General features: G+C 44.1%; 1 protein-coding gene across 1 annotated transcript in view; it reads left to right on the forward strand.

Annotated features, from left to right (window-relative positions):
* Positions 1-20885, forward strand: part of cntnap3 (contactin associated protein family member 3) — a 187666-nt gene that overhangs the window by 149397 nt on the left and 17384 nt on the right. Inside the window, exon 19 of the mRNA XM_038989461.1 lies at positions 13839-14063. Within this exon, the coding sequence (XP_038845389.1) occupies positions 13839-14063 (225 nt within the window). The remainder of the gene's footprint in view (positions 1-13838; positions 14064-20885) is intronic.

Consider the following 20885-nt stretch of genomic DNA (forward strand, 5'->3'; position numbering starts at 1 on the left):
TCTTTAATAATAATAAGCTTTGCAATAGCATTTGACTTTCAACAATTCACTATTTCTAATGAACCGCTGAGAAGTACCAACAGAAAAGTACAAAGATATTTTATAGCCAAGATACACCCCTCTCAACTTACACTGACAAACCACAGATTTTAGGAACAGTTCACAAAGGTTAAGATTTGTATGAAATATCTATAAACCATAGCAGACAGTTACTGCTGTGTCAACAGTTTTCATTTTAAAGACCAGTGTCTGGCCCTCCTACTCCAAACTAGAACCGTCTCTCCCTGGTACGGCACAGAAACAGAACCATTATGCTCTTTAGGTTTTATCACCCAAAGACATCGAAAATCTCCTCTGTCAGTGCTATCTCATAGAGGCCCATCCTCAGTGGAACACACACACAATACTCTATCCTGTCGAATAAAACAACCATTATAATGCAATACAAGCAATATAACATAATCTTGCAATTTCCACAACACTTCTCCGCTGTGCAATCCGGTTTCCGAGCTGCTCACGGGTGCACCTCAGCCACGCTCAAGGTACTAAACGATATCATAACCGCCATCGATAAAAGACAGTACTGTGCAGCCGTCTTCATCGACCTGGCCAAGGCTTTCGACCCAGTCAATCACCGTATTCTTATCGGCAGACTCAACAGCCTTGGTTTCTCAAATGACTGCCTCGCCTGGTTCACCAACTACTTCTCAGACAGAGTTCAGTGTGTCAAATCGGAGAGCTTGTTGTCCGGACCTCTGGCAGTCTCTATGGGGGTACCACAGGGTTAAATTCTCGGGCCGACTCTTTTCTCTGTATATATGAACGATGTCGCTCATGCTGCGGGTGATTCCCTGATCCACCTCTACGCAGACGACACCATTCTGTATACATCTAGCCCTTCTTTGGACACTGTGTTAACCTCTCTGGCCAGGGAAATACAGCCAGGGAAAATACAGAGCGCCATATTCAAATAAAATGATATAAAAATCAAACTTTCCAAATCTACTAATAATATGCATATCTTATATTCTGGGGATGAGTAGAAGGAAGTTGAAATTGGGCACGCTATTTATCCAAAAGTGAAAATGCTGCCCCCTACCCCGAAGAAGTTAAGTAACCTCCAAACGAGCTTTAAGGAGAGGTATATCTATAATTCCATGTGTATAACTTGTATTATCATCTACATTTATGATGAGTATTTCTGTTGAAACGATGTGGCTATGCAAAATCACTTGATGTTTTTGGAACTAGTGAATGTAACGCGCCAATGTAAACTCAGATTTTTTGTTATAAATATGAACTTTATCAAACAAAACATGCATCTATTGTGTAACATGAAGTCCTATGAGTGTCATCTGATGAAGATAATCAAAGGTTAGTGATTCATTTTATCTCTATTTCTGCTTTTTGTGAAAGCTATCTTTCGCTGGAAAAATGGCTGTGCTTATTGTGGTTTGGTGGTGTCATGACGTTGCCTGCGTGGGTATAGCAAACCCCATCCCCCTCTCCCTTTCCTCCTTCAACCCATGCTGTGATCACAGAGAGATGTCGTAAATTCCTGAGAATCTCCCCACCACAAACAGTATTAAGACAGAGGGTAAACTTTCAGGACAAAGGAATTCTCTTCCACCTCACAGAACTTGAGGTACGAACATATTTCATATTCCTGCACAAGTAGGAATGATCGGGGGACAGTCCAGATATTAACATGTCCATTGGTCACCACGTGGGAAACTCACGTGAGACCGTGGGACCACATTACCATACCGCTGTTTATATAATAACCTCAGATATGAGGTTTACATCTGTGTGTTGTATAAAATGAATGAGTGAGTATGATACTGTTTGTATAATTGTGTAATATGATTTTGGACTGTTTAATTAAGAAAAGTACAAATACCTTCTTGATTTGAACTAAATCCAAGGACCGCCCTGAGCCCAGTATGGGTCAGAGACCATGGGACCACCCCTCTCTGCTTTCTGAATAAAAGCCAACTCTTAAGAAATTACCTTAGACCATGTTTCTCTCAATCACGAGAGGACAAAGGTTTGAGACCAGACTGCTGAATCTTTTAACCTGTCTAGGACTGTGGTGCCGCTAGCGGCACCCCCCCCCCCCCCACTGAAAAGCCAGGGCGCGAAATTCAAAAAAAATATTTTTTTTAAATATTTAACTTTCACACATTAACAAGTCCAATACAGCTAATGAAAGATACAGATCGTGTGAATCCAGCCAACATGTCCGATTTTTAAAATGTTTTACAGGGAAGACACAATATGTAAATCTATTAGGTAAACACCTTAGCAAAAGAGACCATTTTTTCTTTGTCCACCAACACCACTAGCTATCACCAATTCGGCTAAACTAAGATATTGATAGCCACTAACCAAGAAAAAACCTCCTCAGATGACAGTCTGATAACATATTTATGGTATAGGATAGGTTTTGTTAGAAAAATGTGAATATTTCAGGTAGATATCATAGTTTACAATTGCACCCACCGTCACAAATCGACTAGAATAAATAGATAGAGCAACGTGTCTTACCTAATTACTAATCATAAAACATTTCGTAAAAATACACAGCATACACTAATCGAAAGACACAGATCCTGTGAATACAGACAATATTTCAGATTTTCTAAGTGTCTTACAGCGAAAACACAATAAATCGTTATATTAGCATAGCACATGTGCAAACATTACCCCAGCATTGATTCTAGCCAAAGAGAGCGATAACGTAAACATCGCCAAAATATATTATTTTTTTCACTAACCTTCTCAGAATTCTTCAGATGACACCCCTGTAACATCACATTACAACATACATATACAGTTTGTTCGAAAATGTGCATATTTAGCCACCAAAATCATGGTTAGACAATGGGAAAAGTAGCCCAGCTGGTGAGAAAATGTTGGTGCGCCATATTAGACAGTGATCTACTCGTATACATAAATACTCATAAACGTGACTAAAAAATATAGGGTGGACAGCGATTGATAGACAATTTAATTCTTAATACAATCGCGGAATTACATTTTTTAAATTATCCTTACTTTTCAATACAGTTTGCGCCAAGCGAAGCTACGTCAAAAAAGATGGCGTCCTAAGCCACTAACATTTTTCGACAGAAACACGATTTATCATAATAAATTGTTCCTACTTTGAGCTGTTCTTCCATCAGTATCTTGGGCAAAGGATCCTTTCTTGGGTCTAATCGTCTTTTGGTGGAAAGCTGTCCTCTTGCCATGTGGAAATGCCAACTGCGTTCGGCATGAACTGGAAGCGTGCCCAGAGATTCACAGCGTCTCAGAAATAAATGTCCCAAAATCGCACTAAACGGATATAAATTGCTATAAAACGCTTTAAATTAACTACCTTATGATGTTTTTAACTCCTATAACGAGTAGAAACATGACCAGAGTAATATTACTCCCTACACTAATGCTTGGAACAAGTGCGGGTCGGTGGCCGCCACGCGCATGACGCAGCAAGAAAAGAGTTCCTAGCTACAGGGTTTTTTTATTTATAGTGCCTGTGATTGCGCAATCGACCCCATTCAAATCGTCATCACGTAAAGGCATCCAGGGGAAGACGTAAGCAGTGTCCGTATACTCATAGGAATAACATTGGCCTTAAAACTGACTCCAGAACAGGGGCCAACATTTCTGAAATCTGACTCCATGTCAGGGAAATTGCTGTAGAATGACTTCTGTTCCACTTAGAGACAAAATTTCAACTCCTATAGAAACTATAGACTGTTTTCTATCCAATAATAATAATAATATGCATATTGTACGATCAAGAATTTTGTAGGAAGCCGTTTCAAAAATTACACGATTTCCATAAATAGTGACAACAGCACCCCCTAGCCTTAACAGGTTTTAACCATCCCACGTGGTTAAATTCTTAGACTATCGATACCGACAGAATAAGAACAAGTCTTTGATATTGACTTCTAGTCTGCAGCTAGGAATTCGGTATCATTGAACGCGAAGAAAGACAACCGCCGAAACAATCATTCTAAAAACGAATGTCCCTCTGAACAATCCACAACCGAGACAGAACTTCACTCCAACCAAAACGAACTTCTCTCCAACGACCAAGGCGACACACACACTGGACGTAACTATATATATATTGATTGCAATTATTCCCGAATGAGTGAGCGTTCATGTGTAAGGATTAGCATGTCAATTGTTATAGTTATGGACTCTGTAGTGAATTCTTAGTCGAACGCAACTTTCCCTTTGTCTAACAGCCGCCATGCCGGTTTAGCCCACTAGGGCATATTTTCTCCCATCATTTCATGTAACTATTTTAAGTTTGTTTGTTTTGCATTTCTGTGAATTAATTAGTTAGTAATAAATAAATGATTTAAGACAATTGATGTATGGATGACTCATAGTGAAGACTGGGTTCGTGCAGATCAGCGATTTACGACGTTTGGAATGAGACTGACGTAAGGTAGAGTAAATCAATCATTAATTAGAAGACCATTGATCAGATATGAAATATCTGAAAGGTTATATTGGGAAATGATAACTTTGTAATCTAATAACTTTCCCTGGTGCCCTCGAATTCATAGTTAATTAGTTACGTTATTACTAAAGTGATCGCGTAATCCCTAATTACAGGAATCTATGATAAAACTAAAAGTCTTCAATTTAACGATACCAAAGACACGACAGTGGTGACCTAACATAATCGTTTGTAGTGCTTTCGCTGAAAAGCATATTTGAAATCGGACACTTTGGTGGGATTAACAACAAGATTACTGTTAAAATGATATAAGACACATGTACAGTGGGGCAAAAAAGTATTTAGTCAGCCACCAATTGTGCAAGTTCTCCCACTTAAAAAGATGAGAGAGGCCTGTAATTTTCATCATAGGTACACTTCAACTATGACAGACAAAATGAGAAAAAAAAATACAGAAAATCACATTGTAGGATTTTTAATGAATTTATTTGCAAATTATGGTGGAAAATAAGTATTTGGTCACCTACAAACAAGCAAGATTTCTGGCTCTCACAGACCTGTAACTTCTTTAAGAGGCTCCTCTGTCCTCCACTCGTTACCTGTATTAATGGCACCTGTTTGAACTTGTTATCAGTATAAAAGACACCTGTCCACAACCTCAAACAGTCACACTCCAAACTCCACTATGGCCAAGACCAAAGAGCTATCAAAGGACACCAGAAACAAAATTGTAGACCTGCACCAGGCTGGGAAAACTGAATCTGCAATAGGTAAGCAGCTTGGTTTGAAGAAATCAACTGTGGGAGCAATTATTAGGAAATGGAAGACATACAAGACCACTGATAATCTCCCTCGATCTGGGGCTCCACGCAAGATCTCACCCCGTGGGGTCAAAATGATCACAAGAACGGTGAGCAAAAATCCCAGAACCACACAGGGGGACCTAGTGAATGACCTGCAGAGAGCTGGGACCAAAGTAACAAAGCCTACCATCAGTAACACACAACGCCGCCAGGGACTCAAATCCTGCAGTGCCAGACGTGTCCCCCTGCTTAAGCCAGTACATGTCCAGGCCCGTCTGAAGTTTGCTAGAGAGCATTTGGATGATCCAGAAGAAGATTGGGAGAATGTCATATGGTCAGATGAAACCAAAATATAACTTTTTGGTAAAAACTCAACTCGTCGTGTTTGGAGGACAAAGAATGCTGAGTTGCATCCAAAGAACACCATACCTACTGTGAAGCATGGGGGTGGAAACATCATGCTTTGGGGCTGTTTTTCTGCAAAGGGACCAGGACGACTGATCCGTGTAAAGGACAGAATGAATGGGGCCATGTATCGTGAGATTTTGAGTGAAAACCTCCTTCCATCAGCAAGGGCATTGAAGATGAAACGTGGCTGGGTCTTTCAGCATGACAATGATCCCAAACACACCGCCCGGGCAACGAAGGAGTGGCTTCGTAAGAAGCATTTCAAGGTCCTGGAGTGGCCTAGCCAGTCTCCAGATCTCAACCCCATAGAAAATCTTTGGAGGGAGTTGAAAGTCCATGTTGCCCAGCAACAGCCCCAAAACATCACTGCTCTAGAGGAGATCTGCATGGAGGAATGGGCCAAAATACCAGCAACAGTGTGTGAAAACCTTGTGAAGACTTACAGAAAACGTTTGACCTCTGTCATTGCCAACAAAGGGTATATAACAAAGTATTGAGATAAACTTTTGTTATTTTTATAGTCATAGTTGAAGTGTACCTATGATGAAAATTACAGGCCTCTCTCATCTTTTTAAGTGGGAGAACTTGCACAATTGGTGGCTGACTAAATACTTTTTTGCCCCACTGTATGTTTGAGGAATTTTAATTATGACATTAATTTTGTTTGAATTTGGAGCCCTGCACTTTCACTGGCTGCTGTCATATCGATCCCGGTAGCGGGATGCAGCCATAAGAAGTTAACTTCTTATGGCTGCAGCCCGACACCGGTACACTTATGACAACAGCCAGCTCAAAGTGCAGGGCGCGAAATTCAAAATATATTTTTTTTAAATATTTAACTTTCACACATTAACAAGTCCAATACAGCATATGAAAGGTACTCATCTTGTGAATCCAGCCAACATATCCGATTTTTAAAATGTTTTACAGGGAAGAAACAATATGTAAATCTATTAGCTAACCACGTTAGCAAAAGACACCACTTTTTTTACTCCACCAGTTTTTTACTCCATCAGTAGCTATCACAAATTCGTCCAAATAAAGATATAAATAGCCACTAACCAAGAAACAACTTCATCAGATGACAGTCTGATAACATATTTATTGTATAGCATATGTTTTGTTAGAAAAATGTGCATATTTCAGGTATAAATCATAGTTTACCATTGCAGCCACCATCACAAATCTCACCAAAGCGACTAGAATAACTACAGAGAGCAACGTGTATTACCTAATTACTCATCATAAAACATTTCTTAAAAATACACAGCGTACAGCATTTGAAAGACACAGATCTTGTGAATCCAGACAATATTTCAGATTTTCTAAGTGTTTTACAGCGAAAACACAATATAGCGTTATATTAGCTTACCACATGTGCAAACATCACCCCAGCATTGATTCAAGGCAAAAAGAGCGATAACGTATAAACCACCAAAATACATTAATTTTTTCACTAACCTTCTCAGAATTCTTCAGATGACAGTCCTGTAACATCATATTACACAATGCATATAGAGTTTGTTCGAAAATGTGCATATTTAGCGGCACAAATCGTGCTTATACAATGACAATAGTGTCCAAATACTCAAGCACTCTGTCCGGCGCCATCTTGGAAAGGCACCTATTCTTATCGAAAACTATTCATAAACTTGACTAAAAAAATACAGGTTGGACAGCAATTGAAAGACAAATTAGTTCTTAATGCAATCGCTGAATTACATTTTTAAAATTAACGTTACTGCGCAATACAGGGTGCGATAAAGCAAGGCTACACTGCAAGTAATGGCGTCTTATGCATTTGACTTTTTTCAACAGAACAATGAATTATCAGCATAAATAGTTCTTACTTTTTGATGACCTCCCATCAGAATCTTGGGATAGGTGTCCTTTGTCCAAAATAATCGTTGCTGGGTTGGAGAAAGTCATCTTCCACGTTGCAATTAGCAGTAAACAATGGCATGCGAGAGAGAGATACCCAACTTCCTACAACGCCAGAAAATGAAATACCCGAAAATCGCAATATACTGACATAAATTGATATAAATCGGTTTAAAATAACAAGATTATGATGTCTTTAAAGCCTATATCGAATAAAAACAGAGCCGGATATATCTAGGAGCTAAAACGGGAGCTTCTAAAACGACATGCCAAGGTCCTCACTGCGTCAGCGCGAAGAATCAAAAGGGGGGACCCTTTGATTCCAATCAATTTATAGACTTTCGGATCTGCCTAGAGACTCCATTTCAAGGCCCTCTATTCGCTGACACCCAGGGGAAGGCGTATGCAGTGCATCTCAACCAATAGAAGACAGGCAGAGTTATACACAGGTCTGAGAACAGGTTGGAAAAATCTGCATTCTCAACTCCACATAGGGAAATTGCTCTAAGTCCAGTTCTGTTTCACGCACAGACATAATTCAAACGGTTTTAGAAACTAGAGAGTGTTTTCTATCCAATAGTAATAATAATATGCATATTGTACGAGCAAGAATTGAGTACGAGGCCGTTTGAAATGGGCACCTTTAATCTGGCTACTCAATACTCCCCCTGCAGCCCAAACAGGTTAATCCAAAGTACATTTTCCCTGTTTTAGGTCAGTTAGGATCACCACTTTATTTTAAGAATTTGAAATGTCAGAACAATAGTTGAGAGAATGATTTATTTCAGCTTTTATTTATTTCGTCACATTCCCAGTGGGTCAGAAGTTTATATATACTCAATTAGTAGTTGGTACCATTGCCTTTCAATTACTTAACTTGGGTCAAACATTTCGGGTAGCCTCCCACAAGCTTCCCACAATAAGTTGGGTGAATTTTGGCCCATTCCTCCTGACAGAGCTGGTGTAACTGACTCAGGTTTGTTGTAGGCCTCCTGGCTTGCACACGTTTTTTCAGTGCTGCCCACACATATTCCATAGGATTGAGGTCAGAGCTTTGTGATGGCCACTGCAATACCTTGACTTTGTTGTCCTTAAGCCATTTTGCCACAACTTTGGAAGTATGCTTGGGGTCATTTGCGACCAAGCTTTAACTTCCTGACTGATGTCTCGAGATGTTGCTTCAATATATCCACATAATTTTCCTTCCTCATGACTCCATCTATTTTGTGATGTGCACCAGTCCCTCCTGCAGCAAAGCACCCCCACAACATGATGCTGCCACCCCGTGCTTCACGGTTGGGATGGTGTTCTTCTGTCACGCCCTGACCTTAGTTTTCTATGTTTTATGTATTATTTTGGTCAGGTCAGGGTGTGACGAGGGTGGGTATGCTTGTTTGTCCTGTCTAGGGTTTTTTATATGTCTAGGGGTTTTGGTTAGTCTAGGCATATTGTAGGTCTATGGTGGCCTGAATTGGTTCCCAATCAGAGACAGCTGTTTATCGTTGTCTCTGATTGTGGATCCTATTTAGGTTGCCATTTTCATTTAAGTTTTGTGGGTTATTGTCTATGTGTAGTTGCATGTCAGCACTCTTGTAATTTAGCTTCACGTTCGTTTTGTTATTTTTGCTAGTTTGTTTAGTGTTCTTCATCTATTAAAGAAGAATGTATTCTTGTCACGCTGCGCCTTGGTCTCCTCCTTACGACGAACCTGACAGAATAACCCACCATAAAAGGACCAAGCAGCGTGATAAAGAGGAGTGGACATCATGGACCCGGGAGAAAAATGAGTGGAGGACATCCTGGACCTGGGACGAGGTAATGGCAGGGGACAAGACCTTGCCATGGAAGCAGGTGGAAACAGCGCAGGAGGAACGCCGATACTACGAGGAGAAATACCGGAGAAAAGAGGAACGGCGACAATATGAGGGTACACGGCTAGCACGGAAGCCCGAGAGGCAGCCCCAATAAAACAAAATTGGGGGGCACACGAGGAGATTGGCTGAGTCAGGTAGGAGACCTGAGCCCACTCCTCATGCTTACCGTAGGGAGCGTGTAACTGGTCAGGCACTGTGTTATGCAGAGATGCGCACGGTGTCTCCAGTTCGCATTCTTAGCCCGGTGCGCTCTATTCCAGCTCCTCGCATTTGCCGGGCTAGAATGGGCATCCAGCCAGGACATATTGAACCAGCTCTATGTTCTGGATCTCCAATGCGTCTCCACGGTCCACAGTATCCTGTTCCCCCTCCTTGCGCTGAGGTGCGTGTCCTCAGCCCGGTACCACCAATTCCGGCACCACGCACCAGGCCTCCAGTGCGCCTCCAGAGTCCAGTACATCCTGTTCCTCCTCCCCGCACATGCCCTGAGGTGCGTGTCCCCAGCCCGGTACCACCAGTTCCGGCACCAGGCCTCCAGTGCGCCTCCAGGGTCCAGTACGCCCTGTTCCTGCTCCTCGCACTCGCCCTGAGGTGCCTGTCCACAGCCCGGTACCACCAGTTCCGGCACCACGCACCAGGCCTCCAGTGTGCCTCCAGGGTCCAGTACGCCCTGTTCCTGCTCCTCGCACTCGCCCTGAGGTGCGTGTCCTCAGCCCGATACCACCAGTTCCGGCACCACGCACCAGGCCTACAGTGCGCCTCGGCAGTCCAGAGCGTCCGGCGACAGTACCCAGTCCAGAGCGTCCGGCGACAGTACCCAGTCCAGAGCGTCCGGCGACAATTCCCAGTCCAGAGCGTCCTGTTCCTCCTCCCCGCACATGCCCTGAGGTGCGTGTCCCCAGCCCGGTACCACCAGTTCCGGCACCACGCACCAGGCCTCCAGTGCGCCTCCAGGGTCCAGTACGCCCTGTTCCTGCTCCTCGCACTCGCCCTGAGGTGCGTGTCCTCAGCCCAGTACCACCAGTTCCGGCACCATGCACCAAGCCTACAGTGCGCCTTGGCAGTCCAGAGCGTCCGGCGACAGTACCCAGTCCAGAGCGTCCGGCGACAGTACCCAGTCCAGAGCATCCGGCGACAGTACCCAGTCCAGAGCGTCCGGCGACAGTACCCAGTCCAGAGCGTCTGGCGACAGTACCCAGTCCAGAGCGTCCGGCGACTGTACCCAGTCCAGAGCTTCCGGCGACTGTACCCAGTCCAGAGCGTCCGGCGACAGTACCCAGTCCAGAGCGTCCGGCGACAGTACCCAGTCCAGAGCTTCCGGCGACAGTTCACAGACCGGAACCTCCAACGACGGGCCACAGACCGGAACCTCCAACGACGGGCCACCCACCGGAACCTCCAACGACGGGCCACCCACCGGAACCTCCAACGACGGGCCACAGTCCGGAACCTCCAACGACGGGCCACAGTCCGGAACCTCCAACGACGGGCCACAGTCCGGAACCTCCAACGACGGGCCACAGTCCGGAACCTCCAACAACGGGCCACAGTCCGGAACCTCCAACGACGGGCCACAGTCCGGAACCTCCAGAGACAGGTCACAGTCCGGAACCTCCAGCGACGATCCCCAGTCCGGAGCCTCCAGCGACGATCCCCAGTCCGGAGCCTCCAGCGACGATCCCCAGTCCGGAGCCTCTAGCGACGATCCCCAGTCCGGAGCCTCTAGCGACGGTCCCCAGCCCGGGGTCTCCGGCGATGATCCACAGTCCAGAGCCTCCGGCGATGAGCCACGGTTCAGCTCAACAAAGGAGGGACCAGTGTAAAGATGGGGGGACGGCGTCTAGAACCAGAGCCGCCACCGAGAGTAGATGCCCATCCGGACCCTCCCCTATGAGTTCAGGTGTGCGGTCGGGAGTCCGCACCTTTGGGGGGGGGGGGGTACTGTCACGCCCTGACCTTAGTTTCCTATGTTTTATGTATTATTTTGGTCAGGTCAGGGTGTGACGAGGGTGGGTATGCTTGTTTGTCTTGTCTAGGGTTTTTTTGTATGTCTAGGGGTTTTGGTTAGTCTAGGCATATTGTAGGTCTATGGTGGCCTGAATTGGTTTCCAATCAGAGACAGCTGTTTATCGTTGTCTCTGATTGGGGATCCTATTTAGGTTGCCATTTTCCATTTAGGTTTTGTGGGTTATTGTCTATGTGTAGTTGCATGTCAGCACTCTTTTAAGTTAGCTTCACGTTCGTTTTGTTATTTTTGCTAGTTTGTTTGGTGTTCTTCTATTAAAGAAGAATGTATTCTTATCACGCAGCGCCTTGGTCTCCTCCTTACGATGAACGTGACATCTTCGGCTTGCAAGCCTCCCCCTTTTTCCTCCAAACATAACGATGGTTATTGTGGCCAAACAGTTCTATTTTTGTTTCATCAGACCAGAGGAAATTTCTCCAAAAAGTATGATCTTTGTCCCCATGTGCAGTTGCAAACTGTAGTCTGGCTTTTTTATGGTGGTTTTAGAGCAGTGGCTTCTTCCTTGCTGAGCGGCCTTTCAGGTTATGTCGATATAGGACTCGTGTCACTGTGGATATAGATACTTTTGTACCTGTTTCCTCCAGCATCTTCACAAGGTCCTTTGCTGTTGTTCTGGGATTGATTTGCACTTTTCACACCAAAGTACATTCATATCTAGGAGACAGAACGCATCTCCTTCCCGAGCGGTATGCCGGCTGCGAGGTCCCATGGTGTTTATACTTGCGTACTATTGTTTGTACAGATGAACGTGGTACATTCAGGTTTTTGGAAATTGCTCCCAAGGATGAATGAGACTTGTGGAGGTCTACAATTTTTTTTCTGAGGTCTTGGCTAATTTCTTTTGCTTTTCCATGATGTCAAGCAAAGAGGCACTGAGTTTGAAGGTAGGCCTTGAAATACATCCACAGGTACACCTCCAATTGACTCAAATGATGTCAATTAGCCTATCAGAAGCTTCTAAAGCCATGACATCATTTTCTGCAAAGTTAACTTAGTGTATGTAAACTTCTGACCCACTGGAAATATTGTGATACGGTGAATTATAAGTGAAATAATCTGTCTGTAAACAATTGTTGGAAAAATGACTTGTCATGCACAAAGTAGATGTCCTAACCGACTTGCCAGAACTATAGTTTATTAACAAGACATTTGTGGAGTGGTTGAAAAATGAGTTTTAATGACTCCAACCTAAGTGTATGTAAACTTTCGACTTCAACTGTAGCTCTGAGTCCATGATATGGCATGGAGTTGAAAAGACATAACACAAGTTTTCTCCGCAGGTTATGTTCAATATTATCAAAGGCTGCACTGAAATCGAACAGTACAGCTCCCAAAATCGTATTATTATCAATTTCTTTCAGCCAAGCATCAGTCATTTGTGTCAGTGCAGTACATGTTGAGTGCCCTTCTCTATAAGCATGCTGGAAGTCTGTTGTTAATTTGTTTCCAGAGAAGTAGCATTGTATTTGGTCAAACACTAATTTACCCAACAATTTGATAATAGCTGGCAGCAAGATGATAGGTCTGCTGTTAGAACCAATAAAGGCCGTTTTACCACTCTTGGGTAGCGTCATGACTTTGGCTTCCTTCCAGGCCTGAGGACAAAGACTTTCCTCTAGGCTCAGATTAAAGATATGACAGATAGGAGTGGCTATAGAGTCATCTACCATCCTCAGTCGCTTTCCATCTAAGTTGTCAATGCCAGGAGGTTTGTCATTATTGATCGATAACAATATTTTTCCACCTGTCCACCTAACCTTACAAAATTCTAACTTGCAATGCTTTTCTTTCATTATTAGTTTTTTTATTCATGAGTAGAATGGCTCACTGTTCGATGTTGGCATTTCCTGCCTGGGTTTGCCCATTTTGCCAATGAAGTAACCATTACAATAATTGGCTCTGTCAAATGGTTTTTTGATGAATAAGCCATCTGATTCGATGAAAGATGGAGTTCAATTTATCTTTCTGCCCATAATTTAATTTAAAGTACTCCAAAGTTTTTTTCCCATCATTCATTATATCATTGATCTTGGCTTCATAATACAGTTTCTTCTTCTTTTTGTTGAGTTTAGTTACATCATTTCTCAATTTGCAGTAAGTTAGACAGTCAGATGTGCAGCCAGACTTATTAGCCACTCCTTTTGCCCCATCTCTTTCAACCATGCAGTTTTAAAATTCCTCATCAATCCATGGAGCCTTAACAGTTCAAACAGTCAGTTTCTTAACAGGTGCTTACTCCTTATTAATCACATCAGACAACCAAGTATGTTTAACGTCATCCACATAAGAGTCATAGCAAAACCATTAAATTCAAACCAGAAACCCCCCCCCCCCCCCCCCTCTTTTTCTTCCTTGTCCTCCAGAGGTCTCGGCTGACTTCAAACCTGGGACATCGGTCCAGTACACATTCAAGGAGCCGTATGAGCTGAACAGGAACACCAGCACCCAGTCCTCCTCCATTTACTCTGACCTCAAGCTACGGGGAGAGAACGTGTCATTCAGCTTCCGTAGCTCCCAGAGCCCAGCGCTGCTCCTCTATGTCAACTCCTACTATAGAGAGTACCTGGCTGTGCTGCTCAATAGGAATGGTAAGAGGCGGAGTGATTTCAAAATCCAACCTGTGATATTAGTTATGTCGTATTACTAGATTTAGAACGGTTATTAACAATGACTGTAAGTGAGAGCGAGAGGGGGTGGGGTGTTGGGGGAGAGAGAGGGAAGAGATAGAGAGAGGGGGGGGGGGTGAGGGAAGAGATTTGGGAGAGGGAGAGGTGGGGAGAGGGCTGGGAGAGAGAGCGAGAGAGGAGAGAGAGGGGGGTGGGCTGAAGAGGGTTGGGAGAGAGGGGGGAGATAGAAACAGGGGGGATGGGGAAGAGAGAGGGGGAGATAGAGAGAGCATGGTTGGAAAAAGCTGCTGAACTGAGCAGGTCCTCATCTCGCTGCTCATTTTCCTCCACTAGCAGATTCATTTGGATTAATTTGAGTCTCCAAGTCAAATCAAAATCTAATTTTATTTGTCACACACACATGGTTAGCAGATGTTAATGCGAGTGTAGCGAAATGCTTGTGCTTCTAGTTCCGACAATGCAGTAATAACCAACGAGTAATCTAACCTAACAATTCCACAACTACTACCTTATACACACAAGTGTAAAGGGATAAAGAATATTTACATAAAGATATATAAATGAGTGATGGTACAGAACGGCATAGGCAAGATGCAGTAGATGGTATAGAGTACAGTATATACATATGAGATGAGTAATGTAGGGTATATAAACATAGTGGCATAGTTTAAAGTGGCTAGTGATACATGTATTACATAAAGATGGCAAGATGCAGTAGATGATATAGAGTACAGTATATACATATACATATGAGATGAGTAATGTAGGGTATGTAAACATTATTTTAAGTGGCATTGTTTAAAGTGGCTAGTGATATATTTTTACATAAATTTCCATCAATTCCCATTATTAAAGTGGCTGGAGTTGAGTCAGTATGTTGGCAGCAGCCACTAAATGTTAGTGGTGGCTGTTTAACAGTCTGATGGCCTTGAGATAGAAGCTGTTTTTCAGTCTCTCGGTCCCTGCTTTGATGCACCTGTACTGACCTCGCCTTCTGGATGATAGCGGGGTGAACAGGCAGTGTCTCGGGTGGTTGTTGTCCTTGATGATCTTTATGGCCTTCCTGTGACATCGGGTGCTGTAGGTGTCCTGGAGGGCAGGTAGTTTGCCCCCGGTGATGCGTTGTGCAGACCTCACTACCCTCTGGAGAGCCTTACGGTTGTGGGCGGAGCAGTTGCCGTACCAGGCGGTGATACAGCCCGACAGGATGCTCTCGATTGTGCATCTATAGAAGTTTGTGAGTGCTTTTGGTGACAAGCCGAATTTCTTCAGCCTCCTGAGGTTGAAGAGGCGCTGCTGAGCCTTCTTCACCACGCTGTCTGTGTGGGTGGACCAATTCAGTTTGTCCATGATGTGTACGCCGAGGAACTTAAAACGTACTACCCTCTCCACTACTGTCCCGTCGATGTGGATAGGGGGGTGCTCCCTCTGCTGTTTCCTGAAGTCCACAATCATCTCCTTTGTTTTGTTGACGTTGAGTGTGAGGTTATTTTCCTGACACCACACTCCGAGGGCCCTCACCTCCTCCCTGTAGGCCGTCTCATCGTTGTTGGTAATCAAGCCTACCACTGTAGTGTCGTCCGCAAACTTGATGATTGAGTTGGAGGCGTGCATGGCCACGCAGTCGTGGGTGAACAGGGAGTACAGGAGAGGGCTCAGAACGCACCCTTGTGGGGCCCCAGTGTTGAGGATCAGCGGGGTGGAGATGTTGTTACCTACCCTCACCACCTGGGGGCGGCCCGTCAGGAAGTCCAGTACCCAGTTGCACAGGGCGGGGTCGAGACCCAGGGTCTCGAGCTTGATGACGAGTTTGGAGGGTACTATGGTATTAAATGCTGAGCTGTAGTCGATGAACAGCATTCTCACATAGGTATTCCTCTTGTCCAGATGGGTTAGGGCAGTGTCCAGTGTGGTTGCGAATGCGTCATCTGTGGACCTATTGGGTCGGTAAGCAAATTGGAGTGGGTCTAGGGTGTCAGGTAGGGTGGAGGTGATATGGTCCTTGACTAGTCTCTCAAAGCACTTCATGATGACGGAAGTGAGTGCTACGGGGCGGTAGTCGTTTAGCTCAGTTACCTTAGCTTTCTTGGGAACAGGAACAACGGTGGCCCTCTTGAAGCATGTGGGAACAGCAGACTGGGATAAGGATTGATTGAATATGTCCGTAAACACACCAGCCAGCTGGTCTGCGCATGCTCTGAGGACGCCGATGGGAATGCCGTCTGGGCCTGCAGCCTTGCGAGGGTTAACACGTTTAAATGTTTTACTCACCTCGGCTGCAGTGAAGGAGAGCCCGCAGGTTTTGGTAGCGGGCCGTGTCAGTGGCACTGTATTGTCCTCAAAGCGAGCAAAAAAGTTATTTAGTCTGTCTGGGAGCGAGACATCCTGGTCCGCGACGGGGCTGGTTTTCTTTTTGTAATCCGTGATCGACTGTAGACCCTGCCACATACCTCTTGTGTCTGAGCTGTTGAATTGCGACTCTACTTTGTCTCTATACTGGCACTTAGCTTGTTTGATTGCCTTGCGGAGGGAATAACTACACTGTTTGTATTCGGTCATGTTTCCGGTCAGCTTGCCCTGGTTAAAAGCAGTCGTTCGCGCTTTCAGTTTTGCGGGAATGCTGCCATCAATCCACGGTTTCTGGTTTGGGAATGTTTTAATCTTTGCTGTGGGTATTACGTCACTGATGCACTTTCTAATGAACTCGCTCACCGAATCAGCGTATTCGTCAATGTTGTTGTTGGACGCAATGCGGAACATATCCCAATCCACGTGATCGAAGCAGTCTTGAAGCGTGGAATCAGATTGTTCGGACCAGCGTAGGAACAGACCTGAGCGCGGGAAATTCTTGTTTTAGTTTCTGTTTGTAGGCTGGAAGCAACAAAATGGAGTCGTGGTCAGCTTTTCCGAAAGGAGGGCGGGGGAGGGCCTTATATGCGTCGCGGAAGGTAGAATAACAATGATCCAGGGTTTTACCAGCCCTGGTAGCACAATCGATATGCTGATAGAATTTAGGGAGTTTTGTGTTCAGATTAGCCTTGTTAAAATCCCCAGCTACGATGAATGCAGCCTCAGGGTGTGTGGTTTCTAGTTTACATAGAGTCAGATAAAGTTCGTTCAGGGCCGTCGATGTGTCTGCTTGGCGGGGAATATATACGGCTGTGATTATAATCGAAGGAAATTCCCTTGGTAGATAATGCGGTCGACATTTGATTGTGAGGAATTCTAAGTCAGGTGAACAGAATGACTTGAGTTCCTGTATGTTGTTATGATCACACCACGTCTCGTTAATCATAAGGCATACCCCCCCGCCCCTCTTCTTACCAGAAAGATGTTTGTTTCTGTTGGCGCGATGCGTGAAGAAACCAGCTGGCTGCACCGACTCCGTTAGCGTCTCTCGAGTGAGCCATGTTTCCGTGAAGCAAAGAACGTTACAGTCTCTGATGTCTCTCTGGAATGCTACCCTTGCTCGGATTTCATCCCTGTAGACACCAGGCTTGTCAGACACCACTGCCTCTTAATTCATCCACAGTAACATGTGTGGCATTGTCGGTTGTTCTAAGAGAGCACATGCAAGATATCTCAGTAAGAAAGTGCAAAATATGTCTTTCTTGATAGTAAATATAGTCAACATATCTAAATACAAAGGGACAGTTTATCAACTTGCCATGCCTCTTTTTGATTTGATTTGGATCTTCTGTTTGTTCTGTATCAGATGTGATATTAATGAGGAGAATTTGAATATTAAATGAATATATTATGCCTGGTAGCTAGGCTACTACTAGTGTCTCCAGCTACACAGTAAATTCCTTTAACCCTTGTGTGGTGTTCGGGTCTGTGGGACCCATTTTCAATGTTTACTAAAATAAAAATTACACAATTCATTGGGAGACTCATTGGCCTTGGCTCATTTTCTGTGAAGAACATGTAAAATAACAGATTTTCATTAAGTGCATACTGTGCACCCCCCTACACATTTATATTACGTATGTGGTGTTCAGGTCCACTGGACCCGAGGGTAATAAAAGTGTAGAAAGTGTGTGTGTAGGTGAAAACAAGTAAAAATGAAACAAAAGTTTGCTGTGTGCCTTCACTCTGTCTTCCTCCTCCCTGGCCCTGCTGTTTCAACATAGCACCAAGAACCTGTCTGTCTCCCTTCCTGTCTGCCGCTTTTCTCGAACTCTTTACCCTTTGTAGTGTGTGAAACTACCGAATGTCTTGCGGGAACCTGCACAATGTTATTACAATACATTATTTAAATACATTTTTTCGATAAAAAATTCTGTATTTTCCCACACTACCCCAGCCAGGTGCAAATTGGGGGAGGGACACAAAAAATAAATAGCTTTGCATGTGTGGCTCCTTACAACAATCAATCAGTATTACAAAAATAATCTCTACTCAGAGGGCCTTAGAATTTTTTTGCAGAGAGAGAAGCTAATGTCCCTGTCAATTCGGGGTGTGACAGTGAACTAGAAGAAGAGGATGAGATTGACCCTCAGCCAGCCCCAGGACCAGCCCGTCAGCAACCAGCTCATCAACAGCCTGCAGGAGGAGAAATATGGATGTCAAAAAATTGTGAAATTGAATGGTCTGCCTGCCCAAGGAGTGAGCCACCCCGCATGGCTGCCAATGTGATAAGGATGCAACCAGGGCCGACGTGGATGGCGGTTACAAATGTGCAGGACATAAAGTCTTCTTTTGAACTGTTCATCCCAGACACCATCCAGAAAATAATTCTGGACTGGTGTTTTTGGAGAGAAATAGAAGGAGATGGACCAAACTAATTTGCATGCATACTTTGGGGTTCTTATCCTTGCTGGTGTTTTCAGATCCAATGGGGAATCCACGGAATCCCTGCGGGATGCAGAAACTGACACAGAACTTTTCCATGCAACAATGTCTCTGGAAAACTTCCACATTATTTCCAGTATTATGAGCTTCGATAATCAAGACACCAAACCAGCTCGTCGGCAGAGAGACAAGATAGCTGCAATCAGGTCAGTGTGGGACAAGTGGGTGGACCGCCTTCCCCTGTTTTACAACCCTGGGCCCAACGTTACTGTTGATGAGCAGCTTATGCCATTTAGGGGCCGCTGCCCCTTCAGGCAGTACAAACTGTTTAAACCTGGAAAATATGGAATCAAGATCTGGGCTGCCTGTGGTGCTGCTTCCTCATATGCGTGGAACTTGCAAGTGTAGTGTTTTATATATTTTTTATTTAACCTTTATTTAACTAGGGAAGTCAGTTAAGAACAGGGACGCCAGATGTAGGAGCCCCTGAGAAGAACCAAGGGATGCAGGTTGTCCTGGACGTGACAGGGACAACCGTGGCCATAACATTACATGCAATAACTGTTTTACTTCGCACAAGCTGGGACAGGAGCTCCTCGAGGAAGCTGACGATGGTAGAAACAGTACGAAAAAACAAGTCAGAGCTCCCACCTCAGCTGTTGAATACATGGAACTGGCCTACCAATTCCTCTAAGTTTGTGTTCACGGCCGACACGCCCCTAGTGTCCTACATGCCAAAGAAAGGCAAAAATGTGGTACTCATGAGTACGCTGCATAGGGATGGTAGAATCTGTGGCCAGGAACATAAAACAGAAATCATAATGGATTACAATGCCACAAAAGGAGGGGTGGACAATTTAGACAAGCTGGTGACTGGCTACAGCTGCAAAAGAAAAACCCTACGCTGGCCACTTGTGATATTCTTCAACATCTTGGACATCTCGGCGTACAACGCGTTTGTCAACTGGATGGCGTTGAACCCAGATTGGAACAGAGGGAAGCTCCAGAGGAGACGGCTCTTTCTTGCAAGGCATTGGTAAGACCTCAAATCCAGATGAGGCCACATATCCCAAGGACCCCAGCTTCTGCAGCCATTGTGAGGAGGATGCTGGTGCCCCATCCGCCCGACCCACAGAACCAACAACTTCAATACCGGAAGTAAGTGTGAGTGATGTTGTTGCATGTGTGTGTGTCTGACTCTCCTACCTTGGCCTGCTACAACTATATATGTGAGTGAGTGAGATGTTAGTAAAATTCCTGAACTAAGTGTTTTCATCATTCTAGATTGCAGCCGGTAGCAACAAGAAGAAGCGTTGCGATGTGTGTGGTCCCAAGAAGGACAGGAAAACAAGGACACATGCATCAAGTGCAGGAAATACATTTGCAACACACACACAGTAAAACTCTGTCCCTCGTGTGGTTTGTAGACCGGGGGCTCATTTATCATTTCCATAAAATACTGAATGTAAAATTAGTTCTTCCAATTTGTTCAGTTCAAAGCAATAAACATCAATAGTGATGAAAACCATGTTTCATGTATATTTGTTTGAGATGTACATGATTTATTCCACCCGTGTCTTGATTATAATAGATTTTTGTTTACAAAAATCACATTTTATCAAAAATAACGACTAGCGCTTTTATTGATAAATGTGATCTAGCAGAGGTAAATGGCAAATATTAACCATGTATGCTGTCTATATTGCTTGTAATTGATATAAGTCAACATCTAAGTATTTTTACGTAAATTGTTATGGCTGTATTTTTTTTTAAACCCAATAATGTTGTGGGTCCATCAGACCCGCGAACATTGGGTGAATAACAAAAACATGAACACCACGCAAGGTTTATGTAGATACTGTTAGCTACAGCATGTTCAAAAACTAACTGCAGAGGTTAAAGAAACTCAAAGTGTAGTAGGTGTTTAAGAAGTTTGATATTCTCTACTGTACAGAAGTTGCAGTAAGACTGCCTCTACATTACCATGTA

Source organism: Salvelinus namaycush, chromosome 3, assembly GCF_016432855.1.
Source record: "Salvelinus namaycush isolate Seneca chromosome 3, SaNama_1.0, whole genome shotgun sequence".
Classification (NCBI taxonomy): Eukaryota; Metazoa; Chordata; class Actinopteri; order Salmoniformes; family Salmonidae; genus Salvelinus; species Salvelinus namaycush.